Consider the following 27,692-nt stretch of genomic DNA (forward strand, 5'->3'; position numbering starts at 1 on the left):
TCCAAGGAAGTGTTGCTGAACCAAGAGACCTTGGAGTGCAGGTTCATAGTTCCTTGAAAGCAGAGTTGCGGGTAGATAGGATAGTCAAGAAGGCGTTTGGTATGCTTTCCTTTTTTGGCCAGAGCATTGAGTATACAAGTTGGAAGGTCATGTTGCGGCTGTACAAGATGTTGGTTAGGTCACTGTTGGAATATTGCATGCAATTCTGGTCTTCCTATCAGAAAGATGCTGTGCAACTTGAAAGGGTTCAGAAAAGATTTACAAGGATATTGCCAGGGTTGGAGGATTTGAGCTATAAGGAGAGGCTGAATAGGCTGGGGCTGTTTTCCCTGGAGGGGTGTTTTCTCTGGCTGAGGGGTGACCTTATCGAGATTTATAAAATCATGTAGGACATGGATAGGGTAAATAGACAAGGTCTTTTCCCTTTTGGGGGAGTCCAGAACTAGAGGGCATAGGTTTAGGGTGAAAGGGGAACAATATAAAAGGGACCTAAGGGGCAACAGTTTCACGCAGAGGATGGTGTGTGTGTGGAATGAGCTTCCAGAGGAAGTGGTGAAGACTGGTTGAATTGCAATATTTAAAAGGCATCTGGATGGATATATGAATAGGAAGGGTTTAGAGAGATCTGGGCCAAGTGCTGGCAAATCGATGGGATATCTGGTCGGCATGGACAAGTTATACCAAAGGGTCTATTTTCGTGCTATACATCTCTATGACTCTGTAACTAAAGCAAAATATCAGTCACTTTTAAAATCGAAAGGTAACAAAGAGCTTGACAACTAGAAGTTTAAGTTGCTTGTCTGCCTCATTCCATCTTATAACGTGTTTCATGTTAGTCTTACTTACAGCTACATGGGGCTAGATGGTGATAGCATAGTTGAAGATAGCTCAATCTCAGCAGCAGGATTTCAGAGAAGGAGGATTGCTTTACTCAAGAGTATTTAGGACCAAGAGGAGCATTTAGGTTAGAGTTGCCTTTTGGAAAATAACAGTTTCAGAGTCTTTGTTGAACTGAGACACTCATCTGCAATTTCTCCTTGTAAGTACACAAACACCGCACTCCTCCAAAGTCCTCCAAACCCCATTCCCACCACAACCTCCAAGTCCCCAACTTCAGCCTCCAACATATACACTCTTCCCCCTCAGCCCCGCATGCACTCGTGCCCACCACCCCATATGCACTCTCTAGCTGGTTGTCCCTTGCTGCACAGTGGCCTTCAGCAGCTCAGCTGTACTATAAAGCCACTTATTTGATGCATGTCCATGCTCTCCTACTCACCACCTTTCAGACATTAAATCACTCACTCACCTTAATTTGTTCATCTTGGTGAATAAACTTTGCAGTATGTTCCTTCCAATAGATTGCATCAGAGTCTCCTTGGGACTTTTTTTTTATCTGCCAGTGAAATCAGGTGGTTCACACTGGGTAATGATGCTTGTTTGAAGAGCCAGTGCAGGTACAACTCCCATCTCCTTTTCAGGACTAGATTTATTCCTGTGTGCAAACCACTGAATTCCCCCATCATTAACATTATGCAGGTCCCAGTTAATGAGGTAGATAGCTGGACCAATGCGCGCACACATACTGTGGCTATGAGTGCAGGTCAGAGGTTGGGCAGTGAGTAACTCACTCTGCCACTCTCAACCATTTCCACTATTCACAAAGCGCAAGTCAGGAGGGTGATGGAATGCTCTCCATTTGGCACCACTGTATTGGTGCAACTCCAACAACTCTTTAAGTCTGACACCACACATTTCAAAGCAGCCTGCTAGTCCCTCCCAAAGTGTTTATTCCCATCTCACATTGGTTGCAGCATGATCCATTTACAAGAGGAATCTCTACAGCACTTTTAAAACCACCATCTGGAATTACAAGAACAGTTGATCTTAGAGTAGGAAAGAAGGACCCGTACTGTTCTATGTTCCATTCATTGAAAAGCTACCATCTGCAATTTCCTCCACAAGTCTCACCCACTGACTTGCAAGCGAATCACTATTTCTTCAATCCTGCTGTGTTAAAATCCCAAATGCCTGTCCCTGGGATGTACATACAAGGCAGTAATAGTTGAAGAAGGCAGCCCACCATTCGTTTTTTTAGGACAAATTGTGATGTACAACTAATGCTGGTCTTGTCAGCAGCACCATGTTTTGTGTCTGTATTTGAAAAGAATAATGATGTTCCGGAAGTGGACAATCAGATGCAAGAAACTTGTTGGTGTAAAAGGCAGATAAGGACCAGTGTTCCAATGGTTTCTCATGTCTTACTCCCGTAGGCCTTCACTAGCCTTTTGAGGCTGGAGGTTAATATTGCATTGTATGTATCATGGCCCAGTCAGCAACTACTTCAGCTTGAGAGTCGACCAAAACTCTGCTGCAAACTTTCCCTTTATCAGGAATGGCTTTTGCCCGAAACATCGATTTTCCTGCTCCTCGGATGCTGCCTGACCTGCTGTGCTTTTCCAGCACCACTCTAATCTAGACTCTGATCTCCAGCATCTGCAGTACTCACTTTCATCCTTGCAAACCTTCATGCCCTGGTTCTGATTAGCTTGGAAAACTCAGTTTTCACATTGAAATTTACGATTCTTTAGGCACCATTAAATGGATAATATCTTTTCATGAAAAAGTGCGAATTTGCAACACTCCTCTGATCGCAGTCAGACTCTAAATGTTGCTTATAGTTTTAGAAATAAATTCATGATCATTCCAAAGGGCAAGATGGTATTATAGAATATTTGGAAGGCAAGGTCACGTTTTCAGGTTTAAGGTTGACAATTTGGGTTTCGTTTTTATCTGGACTCAGTAAACCCAGACTTGCGCACTTTTGTGGATCTCAAAATTCACACTTGACCCTTGTGTGACTTTACTGAGGATTCCTATCCCTTCACATTGATCAGATTCACAGTGTGAGGAGTGTGCCTGCAGAGGTGGGACAGTTAGGGGACTGCCTTAGTTCGCATTATTGGTCCCCTGACACACTCTCCCTCAACTCCTATAACCTGTGCTGCTTCAAATTCTCTGATAAACTTTCCTGCCCCCTCAGATTCCCTCAATCCTCTCAATGACACCATCTTCCCCCTTCCCAAGAACATATTCCTCCATGTATCTATCCTCCATAACTGCATACTTACTTTGCACTGTGCCCAGTTCTTGAGAAACCTGCAGTAGTAATGGGAATTATTTTAAAATCATTAAACTTGTAACGATCTTTTTTTTAAAAAAACCTGAATTCAGGCACATGTTGGTATTGAACAGAAATCCCAAGGGGAAGAAGAAATATTGGAGTAATTTAAGAATGTATTAGGTTTGGAAACAAACAAGAAATTACATCAAAGATATAATTTGTTTATTATAGGCTCCAAAGTTTCAATAGATCAATAAGACCACCTGCTAAGCTGAAGATTTTGAAACCCAGCCAAGCATTCACAATAGAATATCTATTGTAACAAAAACTTCCAGCTGTACTGACCGAACAAATATCCACTTCTATTTCCATGCAGGATGTTTTGTCAGTCAATGACAGGGGAGTAAGTGCAGACCATATCTCCTAGCTTTAGAAGTATTTGATTTTTAAAAGACAGCCAGATTTGGAAATCCAGTTAAGCCAGAGCATAAGAACATTACAACAGAAGTCTTACTTTGTACCTTTTAATACATCATGGTACTTTGTCCATTGGAAACGTTCTTACTGCAGTGAACACTTGGACTGTGTTGGTCAATGTAAAGGGCCAATTTATCTTAAGAGGACAGAACCTAATCGTGACATTTAATGGTGTCAAAACATTTTCAGAATGTTCCCAATTCTTCAGGTTTTCCATTTTCTTCACAAGCTCTTGAACCTTGTGTGCATTTAATGGACTTCCAAAACCCTCACACCACCAGGTGAATGTTTTGTACAAGAGAAAATGTGACTTTTGCTCACCACCCCCATTTACAATGGGGCAGCTGACCTCAGCAGGGACAGGCCTGTATTTTACACTTTAAGCATATCCAACCTGCTAAAAAGGTGAGGGAAGAATAGCAAAAGAAAGTAGAGATTTGTCCAAAAGCAATCAGTGCAGCCACTTGAGCTCTGAAACATCGTTTGTCACCCAGACAAAAGTAATTTCAAAGTTGCTTCTTGTGGGATCTCAGATAGTGCTCCTTTTGTTGCACATGCTTACGTACGTGTTTTCATAGACATGCAGTGTGTGTACGTCTAAGATGTGAAAGAATATAGCCCCACGGGCTGCCAAAGGAATGATGTGATTTGTGTATGTGATTTGTTATGCAGACAGGAAAGTTCTCCAGCAACACAGAAACTGTCTCGGGTGAGAGCCAGCCGCACGGATTGCAGTCTGCAGAAGAGGCAGCAGAACATGAAAACATGAAAGCAGTTCTGAAAACCTCCGCACCATGTGGCGAAGTCACCACCGCTGTGCCAGGGGTGCGGACCCGAACAAGGGCCAGCAGAGGTAAATGGCCCTGTTTACACTGGTAACTCATCTGATGCCTCAGTTGCAAATTACTATCTAGTATTTACGGCACAATACAGAAAAAAAGCTTTTTGGTACAACAGGTCCATGCCAGTATTTAAACTCCCCATAAAATCATAGAATCTCTGCAGTGTGGAAGCAGGCCATTTGGCCCATCAAGTCCATAGAGACCTTCCAAAGAGCATTCCACCGTCCCTACCTTATCTCTGTACTTTCCATGGCTAACTCCCCCTAGCCAGCACAGCCCTGGATGCTATGGGCAATTCAGCATGGACAATCCATCTAACCTATCCATCTTTGGACTGGGGGAGGAAACTGGAGGAAACTCCCACAGACACAGAGAGGACATGCAAACTCCACACAATCCCCTGAGGATGGGATTGAATTTGGATCCGTGAGGCAGCAATGCTAACCACTGAGCCACTGTGCCACCCCATAAGCTGCCAATAGAATGACGTGATTTGTGTACTTGATTTGTTTTGCAGATAGGAAAATCTGCAACAATACTGAAACTGTCTTGGGTGAGAGCTATGCATGAGCCTCCTCCCATTCTTTGAGCACTTGCCTTGAATTTTCGAAGTCTGTATCTGAGATCAGCACAGGGAGGGGCTCACCTTGACAATGGACAGCCCCAGCATCTTAACTGGGTGAAGAAAATCAATCCAAGGGCTTGGATTACGATGAATCAAACCTCACTCCGATCTAAACAAGAAAGTCATCATTATTTACCCTTTGTCTATGACAACTACAAGTACAGACCTCTGCTTTCTCACAAATCGTTCAATAAAAAGACAACACAGCACTGAGGAAAGCACGAAAGAGTCTCATTAGTTCACCTTGCTGACTGATATTCCCTAATAAAGTAGGTTCCACAACACAGTGTCCAGATCACCAGAAGTATGTAGATGTGAAGTGCCTATTTCAAACAAAAGGGAATCAAAAGCAGTGTTTTTAATGGCAGCGAACTGGCAGTCTGCCTGTCAGTGTCTGAGCATTCTTGGTCGTCAGCCTAAGAAACAGTGGAATGGTCTACCCTTCTCAATTTAGTTCGCTCGAATCCAACTTAGTAATTGACTTTTCATGGAAAGAGCTCGGCAATAATATAATTCTACTTTTATTCGTTTTCTGGGTTACTTAAACAGGTGGGATAAGGTCAATCGAGTAGAGCGGAGTTTTAAAGTATCAGGGCTAGATAAGCTGAACCCATTCCCACCCGTTCAATTTTTGGCCAAAGCTAAGCCATCTGCAGAGATTTCTCTGCACAGGGTAGGAGTCAGCCCAAGTAATACTCAGGGGTCTTGTGCCCTGGCAATAGCATCAGATCTGAGGCAACAGATGCCAAGTTTTTAAGAGCAACTCCTTTCAGAATTATTATTTTGGATCAGGAAGCCTCTTATGGAAGCTTCTCCCTTGTGTAACTCTAGTTACAGCCCAGAAATCCAGCCACCTATCTCCTGGTCGACCACTCTCCACTCCATTGTGTCAGTCAGAGGACTGTCCAAAGGTATTTGAATGTGCTAGGTCAGAGGTGGGGAACCTTTTCATGTTGGAAGGCCACATTATTTTAGTTGTAATCTAATAAGACCACATCCAAGAAACTTCAAAATTCACATTATTTTGTAAAATCTAACTATGTACTAACTAACTAAAATAACTAAATCATGAGCATAGCAGGTGTCGAAATAGCCCTCATGACTTCGCAATTTTTTAATTGTGGGCGTTCAGTCTGAGAGGATTATTTCGTTGAATTTTCTTTTACTCTCTGGTATTTTAAATACATTCATTTTAAGATTAAAATAAAAATAATAAAGGACAAAAAAATATATTAATAAAAAATAAAAGATTTGTTCTGCAAAATTTGGATTCATTCAAAAGGCCACACACAATGACCTAGAAGGCCGCAGGTTCCCCACCCCTGTGCTAGGTTCTCTCATCGGGTTGGGCTCCTCTTTTCTTGTCACTGCGACTTTCCCCATGGCTGCCTCCCGTCAATGTTAGTGCCTGATGCTCTGCGTCACTATTTTAGCCATAGAGTTGCAAATTGTAACTCGCTCATTGTGTTCCATGGCTTTCGCTCCATCTAGGCCGTGTTGGATCGTGGACTGCAGGCAACGATGATTCCCCAAATGCCACAGACGATGCCGCAGACGAAATAATGGATCGGATTGTCAAGTCAGCTACTCAGGTGCCAAATCAGCGAGCTGTGCCTAGAGAGAGGAAAAGATCACGTGCAAACAGGAAGTCATGTGAGTGGCCTGTGTTCCCAAATCCACTGTGTGTGTTACTGCAGTACGCATAGCAATAATTCTGAGGAAAGATCACATTCCTGACCATGTAATGTTCTCAGGTAACTTGACCCGCTGTCCCCAGCAGTCTTTCAAGTTTCTATCCCCTGCAATATTTAGGTTTGTTTCTTTTGACGTGTTTTCCACCTTTCTGCTTCATCTCTTCCCCAATCCAGTCATGCTACTGAACTCCCGTGTGAATTAGATTTTAAAGGTCTTTGTTTTGTTGCTTGAGCTTCGGGCTTATTTTTCATGCAAATAAGCTCTGCTCAGTGGGCTAGAAGTTGTGGTGCTTCTCCCTGGGTCTCCAGTTCACCACCTTCCCTGACGGACCCATACCTCCTGCGCCAACCACCTCTGGATTGGAAGGCAGATCCCGTTCCTGTGCCTAATCCTTATTCTATTCAGTTTCTCTTTTGTCTCCTTATGGTGGTTGTATTTAGGTGTGAGTGGATTAATACTGAGGAGTGCCATACGCACCAGCCCCTATCATGATCTCATGTAGATTGAAGGGCAAAACGGCTCAAAGGATTGAGACCTAGAGTCTGACCATTCTCAAAGTGTGTAATAATGTCTCTCGTGCTGATGCCAATTATCTTGTTAACTGCAGGAAACTACTTTTGTGGTTTTCCTCTGTCACATTAAGCCAAGTGCACATTGTAGTTTCCAGCACTTAGAGAGGATTGCTGCCATCATCCTTTATGAGCAGCAACTTGTACAGCAAACAGAGATGGCATGGCCCTACAGTAACTGTGACACTGGAAGCTCTTAGCCTTGAGAAAATAGATAGCAAACACATGGAGTGCACCTCAGTGTGGGGGCGGTCGTCTTGATATTGTCTTCGGAAGTGAAGCTGAACGAGTGGAAGAAGTATTGATGGGTGATCATTTGAAAGATCACGGTTATTGAACATCGTGGGAAAAGACAAAGGTAGAAGAAGAATAGGAGCTTTAATTTGTGGTTTAAAAAAAGAGTTCCGAAACTGAGGGGTGGTCTGTAAAAATGGACTGTATACAGCTACTTGAAGGAAAATTGGCGACAAATCAACAGGAAGCATTTGAAAGTGGGATTCTATGGGTAAAATGTCGGCATGCCCCAACATTAAAGAAAAGGGTGGTACTGCCAAGTCGAGAGCCACTGGTTGTCCAGAAACATACAGATTAAGATGCAGCAGAAAAATAAAGCTTACTACAGTATTAAATTTTTGTGACTGTCATAGGCCTGCAGAATTATAGTAAAATAAAGTCACTATTATCCTAGCAGATCATATGACCGCATTCTCATTAGGGAGAGATAGATGATAGTGGTTTAGCCTGTGAGGGTCACCACACCTCAAGCAAAGAGAGAATTTGACATTGTGGGACTTTCACGGTAACCTCAGCCAGTGCGGGAATTGAACCGAGGCTGTTGGCATCACTCCGCATTGCAATCCAGCCATACTGAGCTAGCCAGTGTATATGAGCTGGAGCACTAGGGTTTAAGTAAACAGGAGGAAATCAGGATGAAAGAGAGGGTGCAAGAAAAATTAGCAAGTACAATCAAGAAAATCCAAATGTGTTTTATTGGTATATTAACAGCAAAGAGGATGATGAAGAGGAGGGTATGGTCTATCAGAAACATAGAAATTTGTTCATGCATGTGGAAGATGTAGGCTTGGTTCTTATTAACTACTTTGCTTCATCCTGACAAGGATGAAGGTTGATATAGACATTCCAGCTGAAGAGGATATTGGACCATAAGGCTTTTGGGGGCCATTTAGCTATTTGGCACATCTGCCTGACCTGTGTTTTTCTAGTGCCACACATTTTGACTCCAAGTCTCCAGCATCTACATTCCTCATTTTCTGCTATTTGGCCCACAAGTCTGCTTGTGGCTGAGATTGTGGCTAATCTGATTATCCTCAACTCCACATTCCTGCTTTCCCTGTCACCCTGGATTCCCTTACTGTTGATACCCAGAATGAATGTCATTTAGATTAGATTAAATTCCCTACAGTGTGGAAACAGGCCCTTTGGTCCAACCAGTCCATACCAACCTTCCGAAGAGTAACCCACCCAGACCCATCTGACTAATGCAGCCAACACTATGGACAATTTAGCACGGCCAATTCACCTGATCTTCACATCTTTGGACTGTGGGAGGAAACCGGAGCACCCGGAGGAAACCTACGCAGACACTGGGAGAATGTGAAAACTCCACACAGACAGTTTCCTGAGGCTGGAATCAAACCTTGGGACCCTGGTGCTGTGAGGCAGCGGTGCTAACCACTGAGCCACCCACAAAAAAAAATTAAAATCCACACAGACAGTTGCCCAAGGCAGGAATTGAAGCTGGGTCCCTGGTGCTGTGAGGCAGCAGTGCTAACCACGGAGCCACCGTGCCGCCCCATGTCATGAACCTTCTCTGGACTGTATCCAGTGCCAGTGTATTTCCCCTCAGATAGGGGAACCAAAACCAAGGGGGCATAATTTTCAGGTGAAAGATGGAGGTTTTGAGGGGATGTAATGAAAAGCATTTCACCCAGAGAGTGGTGTTGGATCTAGAATGCACTGCTTGGGTGGGATGTAGAGGTGAGTAACCTCTCAACCTTTAGGCAGTGTCCGGACGATCACTTGAAATGTCATACCATTCAAGCCCAGTGCTGGAAAGTGGGACTATTGTAGATTTAGCATTGTTTTAGCAGTACAGACTCATTGGGCCAAAGGGGCTCTTTTGTCCTGTATGATTATAAAACTGTTTACAATACTCTAGGTGTGTGGTCTGACTAATGATCAGAACTCAGAATTCTCATTAATTTGTTGTTACCTTCCCAGTATTTTTAAAATTGCTGAAATAAGGTGCTCAAGGGTAACTAGAGAGGGGCAATAAATGCTGAGTGAATTTTTAAAAATCTAATGTTCAATAAAATACAGATGCTGGCTCACCATTCCAGGGCAGAGATATATTAGATGAAGTATTTTATATCACTGTTATTAATTTTGTTTTTGTGTTCTCCATTGGTTCATAGATATCTTGTATTAACTAGACCAACTCCATTGGTCTACTTCTCTCGGGCCAGTTCAGATCCTTAGAACTGCTCAGTAAATATGTCTGGTGTGAGGGGGATTCAACTCTGCATTCTGAAAAGTGCAAGGGTTTTTTTTCTCCCCCAAGTGCTGGAAAAAGGCATGTTGCAAGTGAGACCTTGTTGATACGTTTGAATTTATCCTCTTTTACAGTAAGAAGAACATTAAAGAGTGGCCTGACGCCAGAAGAGGCCAAAGCATTGGGTTTACTCTCCACCTCAGAGATGCAGGTGTGAGGTGACTTGAGCATGAACTGAGGCAGGAGACACCGCGAACGTTCGGACAAGGCACAGCTAGAAACATCAACTGGCAACCAACTGCTGCTCTTGACATCCAGCAATCCCCCAGCTCTGGTCATCATACGACGCCTATGAGAAGCAAGAGCTAGAAAGAGATGTCGTGTATTGGCACTAAAGTTCTGACAGCTTTCTTAAAATTTAAAATCAGGATTGTTCAGAAGTATTTATACCTTGGTAAAAGTATTCTTTTTTTTGTTTTCGTATCTAATTGAAGTGATTAGAAAGATTTATTGAGTAAGCTGTTGTACGTGATATGTTTACGTTGGCTTTACTTGTGGCCTACTTATGTAGCAGGAACATTCACCGTATCAGTGAGAATACCGGGTCTTAAAGAGACAGTGTGCTGATGTTGACAGGCCAACGACCCCACTGTCTGTTAAAACTTTCTTATGGCAGTTGTGTAACTTTCTTCCAAAATGAATCTAAGATGCTTTGAACATCAGTCCTTCAATTCTGTGTTGTTTTATTTTTGTAAGCCTCTTTAGTGATGGCAAAGGATTCCGCCCCCGCACCCCCAATCCTGCCACCAGAATACTACTGCCACTGATGCACATTCAATATTTTAAAATGTTCATTTTAAGTATTATGAAATACTGGTAGAGAAGGGCCTAAAAGAGGTAACCGATATTCCCTTATTCACTCAGTGTAACTAATAATGGCTAAAAGTGGTGGGACTGTATAGCACGAGATTAAATTGACCTCTCTATTAATAGCTTTGCATTTTTTCTTGAAGTCATGTTGCAGTAAAATTTTCTTGACTTGCTTTGTTCAGAGAAGGTCAGACAGTAGTTTTTTGTTGAGTATGTGTATGAGTGATTCTATACTGGCTGAAGAGCAGAAGTTTGACCTTAGCTTATGTGCCTATTAGATGAAGATTGGCCTTGATTGTTCATTATTGAATAGAATGTTTGAAGGCCTTTCAGAATGCATTTAAGACATTGCTGCATGTAGCATCTGGAACAGTTCTTCCCCAGACCCTGTGCTGACCATAGTTTCCGGTTTGCAGTTAATGGAGTAATCCAGAATTTGGACTCAGTGTGTAACCCCACCATTCATTCGCCGCTGGATGCTCACAAATCTCAGTGACATGAAGCGGTGTGAATTTTGTCAGAAGCAGAAAGTATAATGCACTGGCCTTGCAATAAACTAAACTTGGCATTGTCACGTACTTTAGTAATAATGTATATGTGCGTTACATCCAGGAGTGGGAATCAAAATGACAGACATTTTGAATTCTGAAATTCAGTAAGCAATCCTTAATGGTATAGTACTGGTCATTTTTCTTCCCACTACCCAGTTAATAGGGGGACTAGGTTCCTGAAATTGAAAAATGGTGTGTTTTGAGCTATGGGGTGGGTCCTTCTGGAGGATTGAAGTCCTTGAGATGAGGCAAGTATGGTTAGGGCTGGCTGAGTGAGGAGCGAGTCAAAAATCTATTTCTGTAAATTCACTTCAAGCTTGTAAGGTGATTTATTGACCGTTAACCAAAGCAATGCTACTGTACTTCACCAGAGTATAGAATATGTTGAAATGTTATTATGAAAGCAGAAGTGGTTGTATGCGTGAAATAGACCACAAGAATGTCTTTTGAATGTGACAAGTGAGGATATTCTCAATCATTCGGGGACATTATCAGTCAAGTTTGAAATCCAAAGTCAAAATGTTTTGTGTTGTGGTTGACCATGTTTTGAAGATGCTTTTAATTATTTTAAGGGTGTTCTATCCATTTCAATTCAGTGCACCAGTAATTTCTATATACTTGGGCTCAATCTTGCTTAGTTATGAGCTTATAATTAAATGGGCTGAATTTAATTAGTTGGGTTACATATCAGCCGGATCCATTTAATCCGGGAGAGATCCCACAGAAGTCTCTCGGCAACATTAAAATGCATGTAATTCAGTGGAGGCTGCGTAGCTTTTCCTGAAGGCAACCTGGATAACCCTGTCATTCTGGTTAACAGGCATTCTGTGTTTGATCAAGGGACCTGTCTTCAAGAAGGTTGATGGCAATGAAAGTTGCCAAACCTTCCCGACAGCCCCAAATTGCATCCTGCCCTCCCTCACCTCTGGCCTGGGCTCCATTAGCAACCTGGGGCTCCAGTGAACACATTTGTCGCCAGCTGACTGTCGTGAGGGGAGCTTCTGGCTCCTGGAAGGCAGAACATCTGTCATCAGCATACTTAATCCCAAGACAGACTCCATGTTAGCCATTTATATGTCTGAAGGGCACTTAGTTGTGTTGATCCTTTTGCAGGGGTTCCCCACTGATTCTGCAACTGTTGCTATGATCCTTATTGGGCTAATTAAAGCCCACCCCAATGTCCCCATAACTAGGGAGGCAACAATCATCATAAAATATTTATAAAAAGACGCATGTTATAATTTGCTGAGGTTGAGTTGCTGTGAAAAGGCTTGGGAGGTGGGGTAGATAAAGAGCTTTTTTTAATTGATGGAAAGAATATATAAAGTACACTTAATATCAGAAAGTATATCAAGCTCCTGTATAATCAGTGGCAAGTAACATTGTAAAGGAATTCAGACAAGATTCAATGCAGTTAAAGGTCACCTGAGCCCCATAATTGTGTTGCTGCTTTTTTACTGTCCTGTCTCTATGTACCATTTATTGTTTAAACTTGAAAAAATTCTGAATTATTTAACTAATGTGTTTTGTAGAACCCAGGAATGAATTAATCAGCCCTTGGACCAAGGTGGCAGATCCAAAAGATTTTTTATTTTATTTTTTTACACGTGCATTGTTTCTGGCTATGTTATTGTCTTAACAACACATCAATGAATCCCACTTCTCAGTATCTGTCCAGAATTGGACATTTTTAAATCTCCATGTGTTTTCATGGTGTTAGATGCTGATTAAGTCACTTGTTTTAGAAGCCTGGGTTCAATCTTACTGAAGAGGAAAGGGTATTACTGGTACTGACTAAATCCAGCATCACTCTGAATTATTTTAACTCTTAATTTATTACTCTTAATCTAACTTTAAGAACAGAAGAAACCTTTTGTAGATTTATAGGTTTCAGGAGCATTAGAATAATCTGCAGTTATGTGGCAAGGCCAAAAATCTGAACATGTGCATGATTCTAAACACAGACCACTTCCAAGATATAAGGAAATCAAAATTAGTGAATCGCTACTTGGATTTGGACTTAGTGAGGGAAGGTCCAGATGTGAAAGTGTTCCTTTCCTTTTTTTAAAAAATGTTTTGTTTGTTTTGATATCATGACAAATTCCTGACTCAACACTCACTAGATTTCCATGCCTCTTTCCATCCAGAGTTGCTCAGTGATTATTGATTATGAAGTGTTAAAGGTTGTACTCATTTCCTGGAGTGTCTCATTATCATTGTAGCGCAGTTGTGATGTCCATGGTGGGTTTGTAATCAGATGTTGGATGCTGTTTCATATTCTGGTGTTCACACAATTCAGATTTTGGTCAGTTGTCCGCTAACTCCCAGAGTGATACAAACCTTCCAACATTGAAACTAATAATTGACTTCAGGCAGTCCCACCTGCTAACTGATGGCACTAGTGGCGCTCTAGAGAAAAAGGGTTTGAAAATGATATGTTGCCTTGAAGCCAGAATGTAGATATTATTTTAAAATGTGTAAAAGACCAATTAGTATATATACATGAGCTCTGAAATAGTGGGCTAATTTAAACAGCGCAGTCTGCTTTAGATGAAGCAGCTTAAAGTTTGATTGCAATTGCTGACCAAAAAGATCTCAAGTTGGAATCCAATTTTAGAATATTTTAAATTAACATGTGAATGAAGAATGGGATCAGCCATGTTTTAATCTGTAGGAAGCAATACTTAAGTCTTGAAGTATGGTCTATTGCTTTTCTTTTAACACTGATGACACAAAACTTGAACTTTAGTTCTGCGAATCTCATCACCTAGCATTGTGTCTCATTTATTGCAATGTTTTAAGTCTGGCCATTAACTTTTGATCCAAAGTATAGTGTTTTTGACATGAAAGTAGTAAAACTGGTCAACAATGAGCTAAAACAGAAGTTGACGAACCGAAGTCAATAACACTTAACAATTATGCGTTTAAGTGTTATTTATAATTACCTCTTTGAAAGGATTACTATTATGAAAACAGTTTGTTCTAGTGTAGTGCAGGATCACCAGCTGCAGCATGTTATGGAGGATATACTTTAGAAGTATAAAGCAGTTACACGAGGAACTACAAATTTAAAGCCAACAAAAAGCATTGTGCACTTTAATAGTTCAACATCTGTCTCTTCATTATTCATTGAATATGTTTCTTAATTTGCTCCTTTATTTCGTATGATCATGCAATTGTACAGCATAGTGATTTAACAAAATAGAATTGTAGACTGATTGCAGCACAGCCTGAGGTCCCTCAGTCCATCGTGACTATAACTGATGGTTGTAAATGCATCTCTGCTCTTCCCAATCCTTAACATTTTATCATAGTCCTGAAATCAATTTTCTTCACAAAACTAAGTTCCCTTTCAAAGCCATATTTGAAAATACCTCCACCACCAACACTGGCAGTTCATTCCAATGCTAACAACTGGTTGTATTTTTTTTACAATGTTGCCTTTGGATCTTTTGCAATTCACTTTGAATTGTCACTCTTTGATTCTCAACTCTTTCGCCAATGGAAATAGATTCTCCTTATCTTCTCTATCCAGGCCTCTCTTGGTTTTGGCAACCTCAATCCTTATAATGCCAGCTTTTTCAATCTATCCATGTAACCCAAGTCTCTCATTCCTGGAACAATTTTCAGCATCCTCTCCAAAGCTTTTGTGTCATCCCTTAAGTATAATGTCCAGATTGGTGCAATATTCTACCCTAGTCCAATCCAGTGTAACATAAGGCTCAGTATAACTTGTTTTTTTTCAAATCTACCAACTTCACACCCTTACAGACCAACTAATCTCAGGGCACTCAATCATAGATTTGTTCTACAGGCTTTCCCACCTAAGAAACACCAGGCTTCTCAGTCAGGAAGCTGCAGGTAATAAACCTGCAGAGGAAATATGAAGACAGCAGGGCATTAAGGAGTTTGGTTTCCTCAGCTCAAAAGCAGCCATCCTACCATTCCAGATACTCTCCACCATCACGGCTGCTCCCTCCCTTTCTCTCATATCCAACATATGGAATTAGAATTACTTAACCACAGGAAAGTTGTCTGTTCTAACTGAATACTCCAAACTCTTTCCTTTCAGTAACCGTAGGGGTTATTCCACAAGTCTATTGTCGTAACATCCCAAGTGTTATATCTAATTTCCTTTATATCTCAGTTGAACATTGTAAGGTGAAAATTAAAGTTTGCTCCTGGTCTGAGAGACAGGTTGCCAGCATTTAGGTAAGTCTACATTGCAGAAATACAAACGATATTACTTTTTAGTTTTTGTTTTGGAGAGGTTGATGTATTCTGGGAAAAGCATGTTCTTTTTTTTTAACCAGTTTTGTATTTTTGATTTAAAAAGAAGATGCTTTTGGCTACTGTGACTTCACAGACACTTTCCCTGCTTGTTTTGATCTTTGGCTTCTGGTCTTAGTAATCTTTCATTTAAAACTGCCAATTTATACCAGTGCTCAATAATGCCACTTTCAGATTAATCAGCATTGCAATATGTTCATTTTGGTGTTGGTAAAACCCTTGTGTTTGAATTAGGAAAGCCAACTTTAGTTTTCTCAAAGTCAGCTTTACATGTGATTTCTGAATATAACCCTAATTGGTGATCACTTCTCTCTCATCTGGTTACAGCTCTAATACGGGGTAAGCCTAATCACTTTCCTTCAATAGTTTGAGATTTTATTTTTGCCTTGGCCTGCAGCATAGCACCTGTCTCTTAAACTTACCTGGATTGCATAAGGTGGCTACATTACACTGGCAACATGAATGTTGGATTCTGTAAAGGTTACAAACTATGTAATGAAGCTTCCTGGAGTATTTGGATAAAACTGACTCTTACTTGCTTTTTGTGTTTTTTTTAGAAAAGGAAAGCAAATGCATTCTTTCAAAAAGAAACTATCCATTTGCAATCCTTTGCAACCTGAAGCCAGGCTTCCTCATAAACTCTGCACTTTTACTGATGACAGTAGAGCTGAATATCAGACCTTATAGTTTACCAGCCCTTGCAAAGGGCTGCCAGGACAAGATTCACAGCCTTTTGGTTCTCTGGTATGAATATACGCAAAGCTTTAACACTGTAGCGAGGCCACACAAATAGTCATCTCCACTTTCTAATTAAAGGATAAAAACAAAAGTTCATCAATTCTCATTTAATTTGAAACAGTCTTCACAATAATTAACACCTTTTGTTTTGAGAACTGGGAATTGTAAAGAGAATAAACAGTTTTTTTTAAAGGACTTGTAAAGTAGAAAGGGCAAGTTTCTAAGAACAATAAGAATAAAAGAAGGGCAATGCTGTACAGTTGTGTAAATGTCGCTATTCATATTTTTTTTTGTGTGTAGCATAGTGTAAAATAAATCAGACATGCTGAATGCAGTGTTAATCTGTGAATTGTAATTTAAAAAGCCATGCATGGTCAATTATTTACTTCACAAATTGCTCATTATAGATAAGGGAGTTTGTTATCTGTTACTTTTGTGTGTCTGAAACTACATTTGTTGTGTCAATTTTATTTTAAGGACATGAAACTACTGTTATTAAACCATTCACTCCACAGCCAACATATATACAGCCTTAGGAAGCCTTGTTGCTGCATTCACTAATACTAGTGGGAAGGAAAGTCTGTCTACTTTATCCATCTTTCTGTCCATTTGCCCTACTCCCTGCTCAACTAGTACTGCAATGTTCTCTGACTTCCTTCCAGTGCCATTCAAAGTAAACCTGTGAAACTAGCTGCAAAACCCTGCATTTTAACTTTCATCACAACCCTCACAGTTCAATAGCTTGCAGCAACAGTAAAGTGTACAAACATATGGAAATAAAGCTTTATTAAGCATACTTTGCCTGTGTCCTGTGTTTTGTCAAGCTCAATAAATGAAATATTCAGAGGCTCGTGTAATCCTGTAGCATTGAATTTTCCAGGACTGGATCTGCAGTTACTTTTTCTGACCTAACGTGGTATTTCTACAATCCGGCATTCCCAACAGATCTCCAGCAGAACCCTGATTTTGGCTACAATATTGGAAGTTCATCTCTAACCATCCCATGTGAGTGTAGCTTGTAGGAGGAGTGTTAGCACAGGCTTTGAGATCTGAAAATCTTGTTCCTGTGCTCCTGCTGTTCTTTGTTCTTTTCAGTCTGAAATGTCAGTCATTTATTTTGATCTGTTTGTCTGAATGATTTGATTTGATTTGATTTGATTTGAATGTTTTGAAAAAATTGTCTCCCTCATAATTTTGGTATCTGTTTTGAGTGCTCAGACCTAACTGTTGTTTACCATCTTGATTCACACATGGACAGAAAGTTTGAACTCCAGAGGTGAAGTCAGGGTGACTGCCCTTTTAATGCAACCTTTAATCGAGTGTAGAGTTAAGGAACCCTATTGATCTTGGGAAAATGCAAGTTAATGGTGGATGTTGAAGATGGTTATGCTTATTTATAGGTTAGTCATCTCAACCCAAGGGCATCTCTGCAGGAGCTCCCCAGGATAGTGCCCTAGGCTCTATCATCTTCAGCTGCTTCATCAATGACCCAAACTCCATTACAAGGTCATAAGTAAGAATGTTTGCTGATGATTTCAAAATGTTCAATTTAATTGAACAATTTTTTCAATGAAAACAATTCTATTTGCAACCGGACAACATTGAGTTTGATCTGATAGGTGGTAAATTCATTTGGGTCATAAATGCCAAGCAATGACTGTCTCCAACAAGAGTAAATGTAAACAGAGCACTCCTTGAAGGTCAGTGGCACCACCTTCACTGAATACCTCATCACCACGTTTTGGGAGGAGCAAGATTTGGGGAGGTCACCTTTGACCATAAACTTAACCAAGAGCAAATCAGAGGCTAGATAATTTCATCTACCTCCCCCAGTGTCTTTCCACCACCTGCAAGGCACAAGTCAGCAATGCAATAGAATGCTTTCTACTTGACTAAGTGGGTGCAGCTCAAAGCTCAACACCATCCAGCACAAAGCACCCATCTGCCACCTTAAATTTTGAAATCCTAGACCATCTTTATATTCATGAATATAACTTGCCTTCATAACTGTCAACCATAGATGAAGGACCATCAGTTACCACTGTAACGGATGCTGCATTGTCTGCAATCCACAAGATGCACTGTAGTGACTGTACAATTCTTTGAAAACACTACTCAGCCTCTCTTACCTAGAAGGTCAGAGTAGTAGGTTCATAGGCACATCACCATTTTCAAGGGTCTGCCTCCAAGATGATGTATGACGTCTTTGACTTGGATGTTGATTACTTCATTGATGCTGGGCCACAACTAATCTTGGAAGCCCCGACCTATGAATATGAATAGGAGTAGTTTAAAATTGCAGGCTGCCACCACCACTTCAAAGGGTAATTTGCAGGAGGAGTTAGAACTCTTTCATAGAACATGGGTAATTGATGGAAGGAACAGAGTCAATAATTGGAATTAACAGATGGCAGAACTAAAAGGGTAATGTTTAGGAGGAACTTGAATAATATATTGGAAGAACTGGGACTAATTATAGAAGCTACTGGGGATAATTTCACCACATTTCATAAATAAACATTGAAAAATCTCAAAATGAACAATGGTTCACAAAACTGATTCCATTTGAGTCCAGTGAGATCTTTCAATCCTTTGTAAGCCAAGGTTTTATATGAAATTAGTTTGACTTGAGAAATAACTTGTACCTCAACTTATTTTATTTGTTGAAACCACTCCACCACTTGATTTCAATGAATGTGTTACTTTAGTGCTTCTGTGATCTTGGTCCTCCATCTGTGGTTGACATTCATGAAGGCAAGTTAAATTCATGAATTAACCACCCAAATCCTGCTATTATGCTGCTTCACCTGAATGTTATTTTTTTATTATTCATTCAGGGGATGTGGGCATTGCTAGCTGGGGAAACATATATTTCCCCAGCCCCAGTTACCTTGGAGGAGGTGGAGCTATCTTTTTGATTCACTACAATCCATTTGGTTTAGGTAGGCCTACAATGCTATGCGGGAGAGAGTTACAGGATTTGAATCCAGTTACAAGTGAAGGAATATCAATATACTTCCAAGTCAGGATGGTGTGTGGCTTGGAGGAGAACCTGATAGTGGTCATGTTCTCATGTATCTGCTGCCCTTGTCCTTCTAGGTAGAAGCATTCTAGGGTTTGGAAGGTGCTTTCTAAGGGGTCTTTGTGAATTTCTGCAGTGTGCCTTGCAGTTGATGCACAGTGCTGCTACTGAGCATCAGTGGTTGAGAGAATATTTGTAGATGTGGTGCCAATCAAGTGTGCTGCTTTGTTCTGAACGGTGTCAAGTTGTTAAACTGTTACTCGAGCTGCACCCTCCTAAGGTATGTTAGCCAAAACGGAATATAATACTTTGGACTTGATCTCATGAGACTCTTAAGCTGATCACCTCTAGCTCCAGCTCAGCACCATTTGTATTGGTTTTAATTATGTCATTGCTTATCTGACATCCTGTATTGGATGAGCAGAAATTTCCTCCATTATAAATATTGAGAATATAAATATCTTCCCATGGTTTGGCCAAGTGTCAATTTTGGGGAGTTTATTGGAGGGACTCTCCCCGTAAGCTCCAGCAAGATTTCTGGCGTAATTCTGTCTTTTGCCTCCATTAATTATACATCCTGCCTCCACAGCACCATTCTCATGCTATCTTGCACTGGGCAGTAATAGTTGATAGAGCAGAGAACTTGTGGCTTTCTCACCATGAATGCCATACTTTATCTGCAGTTGCACACCATTTCAAACTCTGCAAACTAGGAACTGCCCTCTGTGTTGCTGTGTAATTCCAAATGACATAGATGAGAGAAGCAGGTTGGCATCGTGCTTTGCCTGCAGGCACCTGGAAGTACCAGAGGTTCTCAGCCTATTCTGAGCCACCCAGTTCAGTGCAGCAATGATACGAGAAAGCTAATGACCTTCTGCACTCTGCAAGGTTAAGTGCTACCATATCTCTGCTGTCTCACACTTGCTCTAACCCTGCTACTGCACCCAGCTCCCACCAAGACTCATAGACTACCACACTCTACAGGGCATGCAGCAACTTCCCTCGGCGGTTCTCTCACAAGCTAACACTTCCTGCTCACTTGCTCCGGCCATTTACCACCTTTCTTGGCCAATGATGGATGAGGGATTAGATAATGCACTTACCTGACTCTGGTGGTATCCTTTGACTGTGCGAAGGATCTGTCCCTTTAGCCTTTCAGATATGGCCATTTGGTTGGAGCATATGCAACATGTTTGCCACATAAGTTGCCGGCACATTGCTGTAGATTGGTTATTGAAGTAGCACATTACCATTATTAACGTTTGAATTCTTGACCCTTCAGTGCTGGCAAATATGACAAGTTAAGTGGCTGTCTGACAGCATTGAAAAGAAGGGCAAGACAGAACCTCTGCGAATCTGAGTCCTGGATGAAGTAGAAATTTGTAAAAAGGCACGGCAGTGATGCTGTGAACATCAGAGTGTGTGGTGCAAGTGTGATGCAGCGCGTTCTGAAGCCTAAGATGGGTGTTTATCCATACAGGCAAAGTAGCCTGGCAGCTACATTGCACCATAAAATGTCAGTGAACTCCAAAGGGCACTATTGAAATGTTGTACTTTAGTCTGCAATGATGCAGTGTTTTGCCCGTGATGACTTCTATGGATTGAAGGTGCAGGCAATCACTGCCCAGAGATTGTGCCTTGAGATGTTGGAAAACGTGGGCCAACATGGAGGCACAAGTAAGAAGCTGGTGAGCTGTAGCTTCAAGTCTGGAATTAGAACCAACCAGTTTCTAACTGGTACCTGGAGGAACAACAACCTGCATATAACTGAGGTTAGATTAGGTAATAATGGTGTGTTAATGTATGCAAATAAGGCCTACTCTATTGACTAGCAATTCTCAATATTGAGAATATTGAGCAATATCCTCAACCCAGTATTCCATTAAGGTTCCAATAAACCTTAATGGAATATTGGATTTTGTTTCTTGGTGTTGAGAATTTCAGTATTTCATTCTTACCCAACTTACTTGCATTGACCATATCATTCAGATGCTGGGAAAACTCTGCCCTTTTTCTCATTCACTCAGGCGATGTGGGTGCCTCTGGCTGGGCCAGCATTTATTGCTCGTCCCTAGTTGCCCTGAGAAGATGGTGGTGAGCTGCCGCCTTGAACTACTGCCGTCTATCTGCTGTAGGCTGACTCACAATCCCATTTTCCACTTCCCTCTGAATTAAGTTCATCTCTGTTTAAAACTGCAGGCAAATCCAGGAGATTGGGTGTTATGGCTTACCATCGCAGCCCTATATCAAAAGAATGGCCACCAAAACTTCAATCAGCATAACTAAGTTATCTTTGTTCCTTCCAATTTGTATATCTTATCTAATGCCATGTGAATAATAGGAGTTTTCTGCAGATTGTTAATACCAACCATTGTTTCAGAATTTGCTGCATATCTGTAGAACTTACTGGAACAATGATAGCTTCTTGCAGTTCTAGAACTTGCTTGGACAGTTGTCACGTGATTTACATACTAGAGCAGGACAAATGACTTAATTTTAAGTAAGGATATTGATTTCCTAATTGAACCTTTCTTCCTATGATATTGGCTGAGGAAAATGAAGTGGTGAGATGGGAAAACTAAGGGAAGGTATTCGTCTGAAACATATTGGTACCTGTTCCAGTCTTAGAGGTCTTTAAATATCTCAGCCCTTGAAATGTTCAAAACTGCACTTCCAGACCGATTTGGATGACTCATGTTGTAGGAGTTTGGAGCTCGCCTTAATAATGAAGCCTACTATGTGAGCACATTTATGGAGTTTTTTAGATTTGGATTTGAATGTACAAAAAAAAGTATGTAATATTATTTCTTAAGTATACAATCAGTTGGCAATTAACAGCACACAGGTGACTTTGAAAATTGCCTTTGACACGCCATGTCTCTTATTAACACGCAGCTAGTATATGTGATGCCCATCATCTGATTCTACATATCATGTCTACTAACCAGAAAGTGGTCATGAAACTTTTAATGTGTGAAAATCCATAATATCTGCTGTAATGAGTCTCAAAGAATATCTGAAGAACACCTTGCAGAAGAGAGAAGGTGGAGTGAGAGCCACCAGCCTGTGCTGATGCTGGAAAAGCAAAGCAGGATTCCTGATGAAGGGTTTATGCACAAAAAGTCAATTTTCTTGCTCCTCGGATGCTGCCTGACCTGCTGTGCTTTTCCAGCACCACACTCTCAACTCTGATCTCCAGCATCTGCAGTCCTCACTTTCTCCTAGTCTGTAGTCGGAGAAAGGCAACAGTAACAATACCAACTCTAAGTCATTACCTGTTAAAATATCAACTAAAAATGTTCATGCTTCCTGGATTCTCTCCCCTCCACCCAACTGAGCCAAAGTTCTGTAAAACTCCTATTTCTAAAACAGCTGAAGTTCTCTTTCAAAATGTTTTAAAAAGTCCCATTTTACATCAGTCAACTCAATCTCACAACTGTGTACATGCACTGTTAAGATTACGTGGTCACCGTGTTTATCTTGGTGGATTCATTATGAACCCTTATTAATTTTAAATAGTTCAGACACAATTGCATCTTCTCACAGCATCCACCCACTTATACTTGCTAGCTAGTGTATATAAGTTGCTATTCTTCCAGAAGGGGCTCACTGATTGATGGTAGCTGAGGAGGTAAGGGGTTTCTGTGGACAGTTCCAAGGGCTGATTTGACACTGCCTTGGTGAAGCTGAATTGTTGAGAGGCTGGATTCCAGCAGGGAGATATCAAAGGATTTAAAGTCCACAGCGAAACCTCTCTCACATGAAGGCACTGAAAGGAACAGGAGGAAGTCAACTTATCATTTGCATGAGAGGAACTGATGTTTTGAGGAACATTAACTAATGTACTGCTGCGGAGCACAATATATATCTTCAACTAAGCTTAAAACCCTCTGATGATGAGTCTAAACCAATCCATATACAAAAGAAATGCTGGTCTTCTGATTTAATGATCGAGAATTCCTCCCTGAAATTCCACTAATTCATAACACCTACCAAAAATGATTGGTCTTAGCAGAGCTTAACCTACATTTATTTTTGAGTTAGCCACGTTTTTTGAATTATTATGAGTCATTCTGTTAAACTATGCCACCAGGTATGTGCCAATAAGTATTTTCACTAAAGTTGGCTCCTGGATAAGACTGTGAGGCCGTTTCCTAATAGCCTTTCATGAAAAGAAACATTTATCAGAATGAATGATTGCAAACCGAGATTAGGGCTTCTTCTTTTGAAATAGCTCCAGTGAACTGTTGCATCAAACACAAAGCTTGGTATGAAGCATTTGAATCGCTCACTGGAAAATATTAGAAGCTGCCACAAACACATTAAAGTTCCATTAAAGCCTTTGTAGAGCCAGGAATCTTTTATTCTATCCTGGGAAGTGGCGTAATGGCAAAACTTTTCTGGTATGTTGCATTTCTGGACTCTCCTTTAAATTTTTTTTCACTTCAAACCAATAAAGAATTTTCAAAACTTTCACAAATTGATTGGATTCCGCTAAGAATCTGGATGTTACAGAAGTGTTGAGGCTTTCCAGAAAGTGTTTCCACGACCTCGCTTTTGCTTTGGTGTCCCATTTTTCTGTGCGAGGTTGCAATAGGATATGATTGCTGAAAGCAAGCCTTTCTCCTTGGATGGTGAAGGACGTCAAAAAGGCAGTTCACGTGACCGGTGTAAACAAAAACTACTGCCGAACTGAGTTGTGCACCGGATCGGACAGATGGTTTACTCGGTACATAATTCATCCAGGAAACCCAGGTTTCACACAGATTAAAGTGGAAATTTCCTATCAAACTTCAATGGGAAGTTAAAAGTGGAAGTGGTGTGTTTTTGGTGGGTGGAGTAGCTTGACATGAGAGCACAAGCATAATTTCCTCTCTCATCTGCACCATGTAAAATTCAGTGCATCTGAAACACTTCTGCTCATATTCTATCCTTCCCAAAATAACTGCCTCTTACCACTCATGTGAAGTCTTTGAAAACACACTGCTTAGATGGCATGTTAACTTATCACTGCTAATGATGTTAAACTTCATCTGATAATTGTTCTGCAAAGACTTTTTTTAAAATTTGAATACATTATACAGGTGCAAGTTGTTTTTGACTATCAGTACTGTACCAAATTGAGCTTGAGGTATGAATTATATACTGGAGCCAGGGTGGGGTGCAACATGGTAAACCAGGGGCCCAGACTAACGCTTTGGTGAAATATTCATAGTTCAAATTCTGCCTAGGTGACTGTTGGGATATAAATTCAGTTACTAAAATGAGAATAAAGCTTGTCTTGCTAATAGTGAGCATGAAATATCATTGTTGTTGTATAAACCCATGAATACCTTTTGTGAAGGAAATCTATCACTTTCACCCAGTCTGGCCTACATGTGACTCCTACCAGCTTAGTAAACTATTCAGTTCAAGGGTAATTAGGGATGGGCAATCAATGGTGGCTTTGCCAGTGATGCCCCCATCCCATGAAAGAATTCTCAAAATGATGTACCACTCATTTGGGCTAGAGAGGAAGCAATACATTACATTTTTTAAACATTCATTCATAGGACATGAGTGTTGCTGGCTGGCCAGTATTAATTGTCATAGTTGCCCTTGAGAACTACCTTCTTGAACTGTGGCAGTCCAGGTGCTTTAGTTGATTCACAATACTTTGAGGGAAGGAATTCCAAGATTTTGACCCAGAGACAGTGAAGGAACAGCAATATATTTCCAAGTCTGGATGCTGAGTGGCTGAGATGGGAACTTGCAGGTGGTGGTGTTACCATGTAACTGCTGCCCTTGTACTTCTAGATGGAAGTGTTCATGGGTTTGAAAGGTGCTGTCTAAGGATCTTTGAATTTCTGCAGTTCCTCTTGTAGATGGTACACATAGCTGCTACTGAGCACCAGCGGTGGGGGGAGTGGCTGCTTGTGGATGTGGCCAATCAAGAGGGCTGCGTTATCTTAGATGATGTCAAGCTTCTTGAGTATTGTTGGAGCTGCACTCATTCGGGCAACTGGGGAGTGTTCTATCACACTCCGGACTTGTGCCTTGTAAATTGTAGACAAGCTTTGAGGAGTTGAGAGATGAGTTACGCGCTGCAATATTCTTAGCTTCTAACCCACTCTTGTCACTGTGTTTATGTGACAAGTCCTGTTGAACTTTGAATGGTAACCCCAAGAATGCTGATAGTGGGAGATTCAATGATGGTAATGACACTGAATGTCAAGGGGCTGTAATTGGATTATCTGTAATTGGAGATGGTCATTATATGGCATGAATGTTACTTGCCACCTGTTAGCGCAAGTCTGAACATTGTCCATACTAGAATTAGGTTTATTGTCATGTGTAGTCAAGTACAGGAGTACAGTGAAAAGTCTATAACATCACCCCTCAGCACTATCTTAGGTACAAGTACAGAGAAACATTGATTTTCCAGCATTCAATTATCCAAATTTAGGATTATCCGAACAAGATCTCAAGGTCCCGATGCTTTGCTAAACCTTGTTATCCGGCATTTGATTATCTGGCATTCGATTATCCAAACAAAATACTTCCTGCCCATGTCCTTTGGATAATTGAGGTTCCTCTGTACCTAGGTACAAATCTTAGATATAAAATAGCGAAATAAAGGGAAAAAAGGTTACTTCCTATTTTCTAACTTATGTTATGAATCACTGTAATGAAATGTAATTAGATTAGATTAGATTACTTACAGTGTGGAAACAGGCCCTTCGGCCCAACAAGTCCACACCGCCCCGCCGAAGCGCAACCCACCCTTACCCCTACATGTACCCCTTACCTAACACTATGGGCAATTTAGCATGGCCAATTCACCTGACCTGCACATCTTTGGACTGTGGGAGGAAACCAGAGCACCCGGAGGAAACCCATGCAGACACGGGGAGAACGTGCAAACTCCACACAGTCGCCTGAGGCGGGAATTGAACCCGGGTCTCTGGCGCTGTGAGGCAGCAGTGCTAACCACTGTGCCACCGTGCTGCCCACAAAGTTAAGGGTTACACATTAGTCAGATAAACAAATTACAGATAAACATTATGTTGCAGTACATTAGCACAGGGGCCTTACAGATGTGGTCTGATGACCCACACTGGTGCCCAGTCCAACAACTGTCCCCATTTCGGCCCTCAGCTGCTTCGCTTCAGGTGTCGAGCCCTCACCAGAGGATTGTTTTATTGGTTGTATTTCAACATGGACAGCTTCAGTATTTGAGGAGTGATGAATGGTGCTGAACACTGTGCAATCATCGGCACACGTGCCCATTTCTGACCTTGTAATAGAGGGAAGATTAGTGCCTAGGATGCAGGCCTGAGGAACTCCTGCAGAGATGTCCTGAAGTTGGGATGACTGAGCTCCAACAACTAAATCAACCTTCCCGTGGTCTAGATATGACAGCAACCGGTGGAGAGTTTGACCACTGATTCCCATTGATTCCAGTTTTGCTCAGGCTCCTTGATGTCAAGAGCTGCACCTCTCCTCTCACTCACCCATAATTGAACATACAAGCTTATGAAACTGAAGGGTGGAAAAGGTTTGCAGTTCCATTATGAGCAAGACATATGTACTGACAAAGATAAATTATTTTACTTTAGAGGATTATCCAAAAACAGGAGCCATGTTTGTTCTTATGCTTAAGGTTATGATTATCAAATATTGCACAAGTTTCAGTCATGGGCTGTTTCAAATCCAGCTACGTCAAATGTTATTTTGGAAGGTAGCCTTCAAGTCAGCATTGTCCGCTCACAGCCAGGGCAGAAGAGGAAGCTTTGAGCATCCATTATGAGACAATGAGGACTGCAGATGCTGGAGATCAGAGTCCAGAGTGTGATGCTGGAAAAGCACAGTGGGTCAGGCAGCATCCAAGGAGCAGGAAAATCGACGTGTTGGGCATAAGCCCTTCATCATCGAAACGTCAATTCTCCTGCTCCTTGGATGCTGCCTGACCTGCTGTGCTTTTCCAGCACTACATTCTCAACCCATGTGCATCCATTATGTTAGGATGTCATTCAGGGTGAAGTCAACAATTTGACACTTCACTCATCAAAACAATGAGAGAATCGACTGCAAAATGCAATGGGGTGGCAGTGCTGTCCCTGGGATTTAGGAATGAGATCAGTGCCAAGGTTCACTGACCGACAAATCTTGCCCTACCCATACTTCTTCCAGTGGTGCACCCATGTTTGCATTTAAATTATAGTTTGAAAAGTTTATTCGATTGTCATAATACACAGCAAAAGGCTCAATGCACACCATGATATTTATTTGTGAAAATACTCCTCTGAAAATCCCAAAGTTGCCTCACTAATGTGACATGTAGATGTGTACAATTAAGTTATATGGAAATAAATTTCTCAAGTGCTTCTGTAATGTG

The 27,692-nt window shown here is 41.2% G+C and overlaps 1 protein-coding gene across 17 annotated transcripts in view; it reads left to right on the forward strand.

The window, feature by feature from the left end:
* The window catches only part of LOC122564459 (FH1/FH2 domain-containing protein 3-like), a 650,002-nt gene extending 632,913 nt beyond the window's left edge, over positions 1 to 17,089 (forward strand). For all 17 annotated transcript variants that reach the window (XM_043719360.1, XM_043719363.1, XM_043719365.1 and 14 more), the window contains 3 exons: positions 4,274 to 4,454; positions 6,560 to 6,721; positions 9,979 to 17,089. In XM_043719360.1, the coding sequence (XP_043575295.1) occupies positions 4,274 to 4,454; positions 6,560 to 6,721; positions 9,979 to 10,061 (426 nt within the window). In that variant the 3' untranslated portion in view covers positions 10,062 to 17,089. The remainder of the gene's footprint in view (positions 1 to 4,273; positions 4,455 to 6,559; positions 6,722 to 9,978) is intronic.
* The last annotated feature ends 10,603 nt before the right edge of the window (positions 17,090 to 27,692 follow it).

Source organism: Chiloscyllium plagiosum, chromosome 29 (assembly GCF_004010195.1).
Source record: "Chiloscyllium plagiosum isolate BGI_BamShark_2017 chromosome 29, ASM401019v2, whole genome shotgun sequence".
Classification (NCBI taxonomy): Eukaryota; Metazoa; Chordata; class Chondrichthyes; order Orectolobiformes; family Hemiscylliidae; genus Chiloscyllium; species Chiloscyllium plagiosum.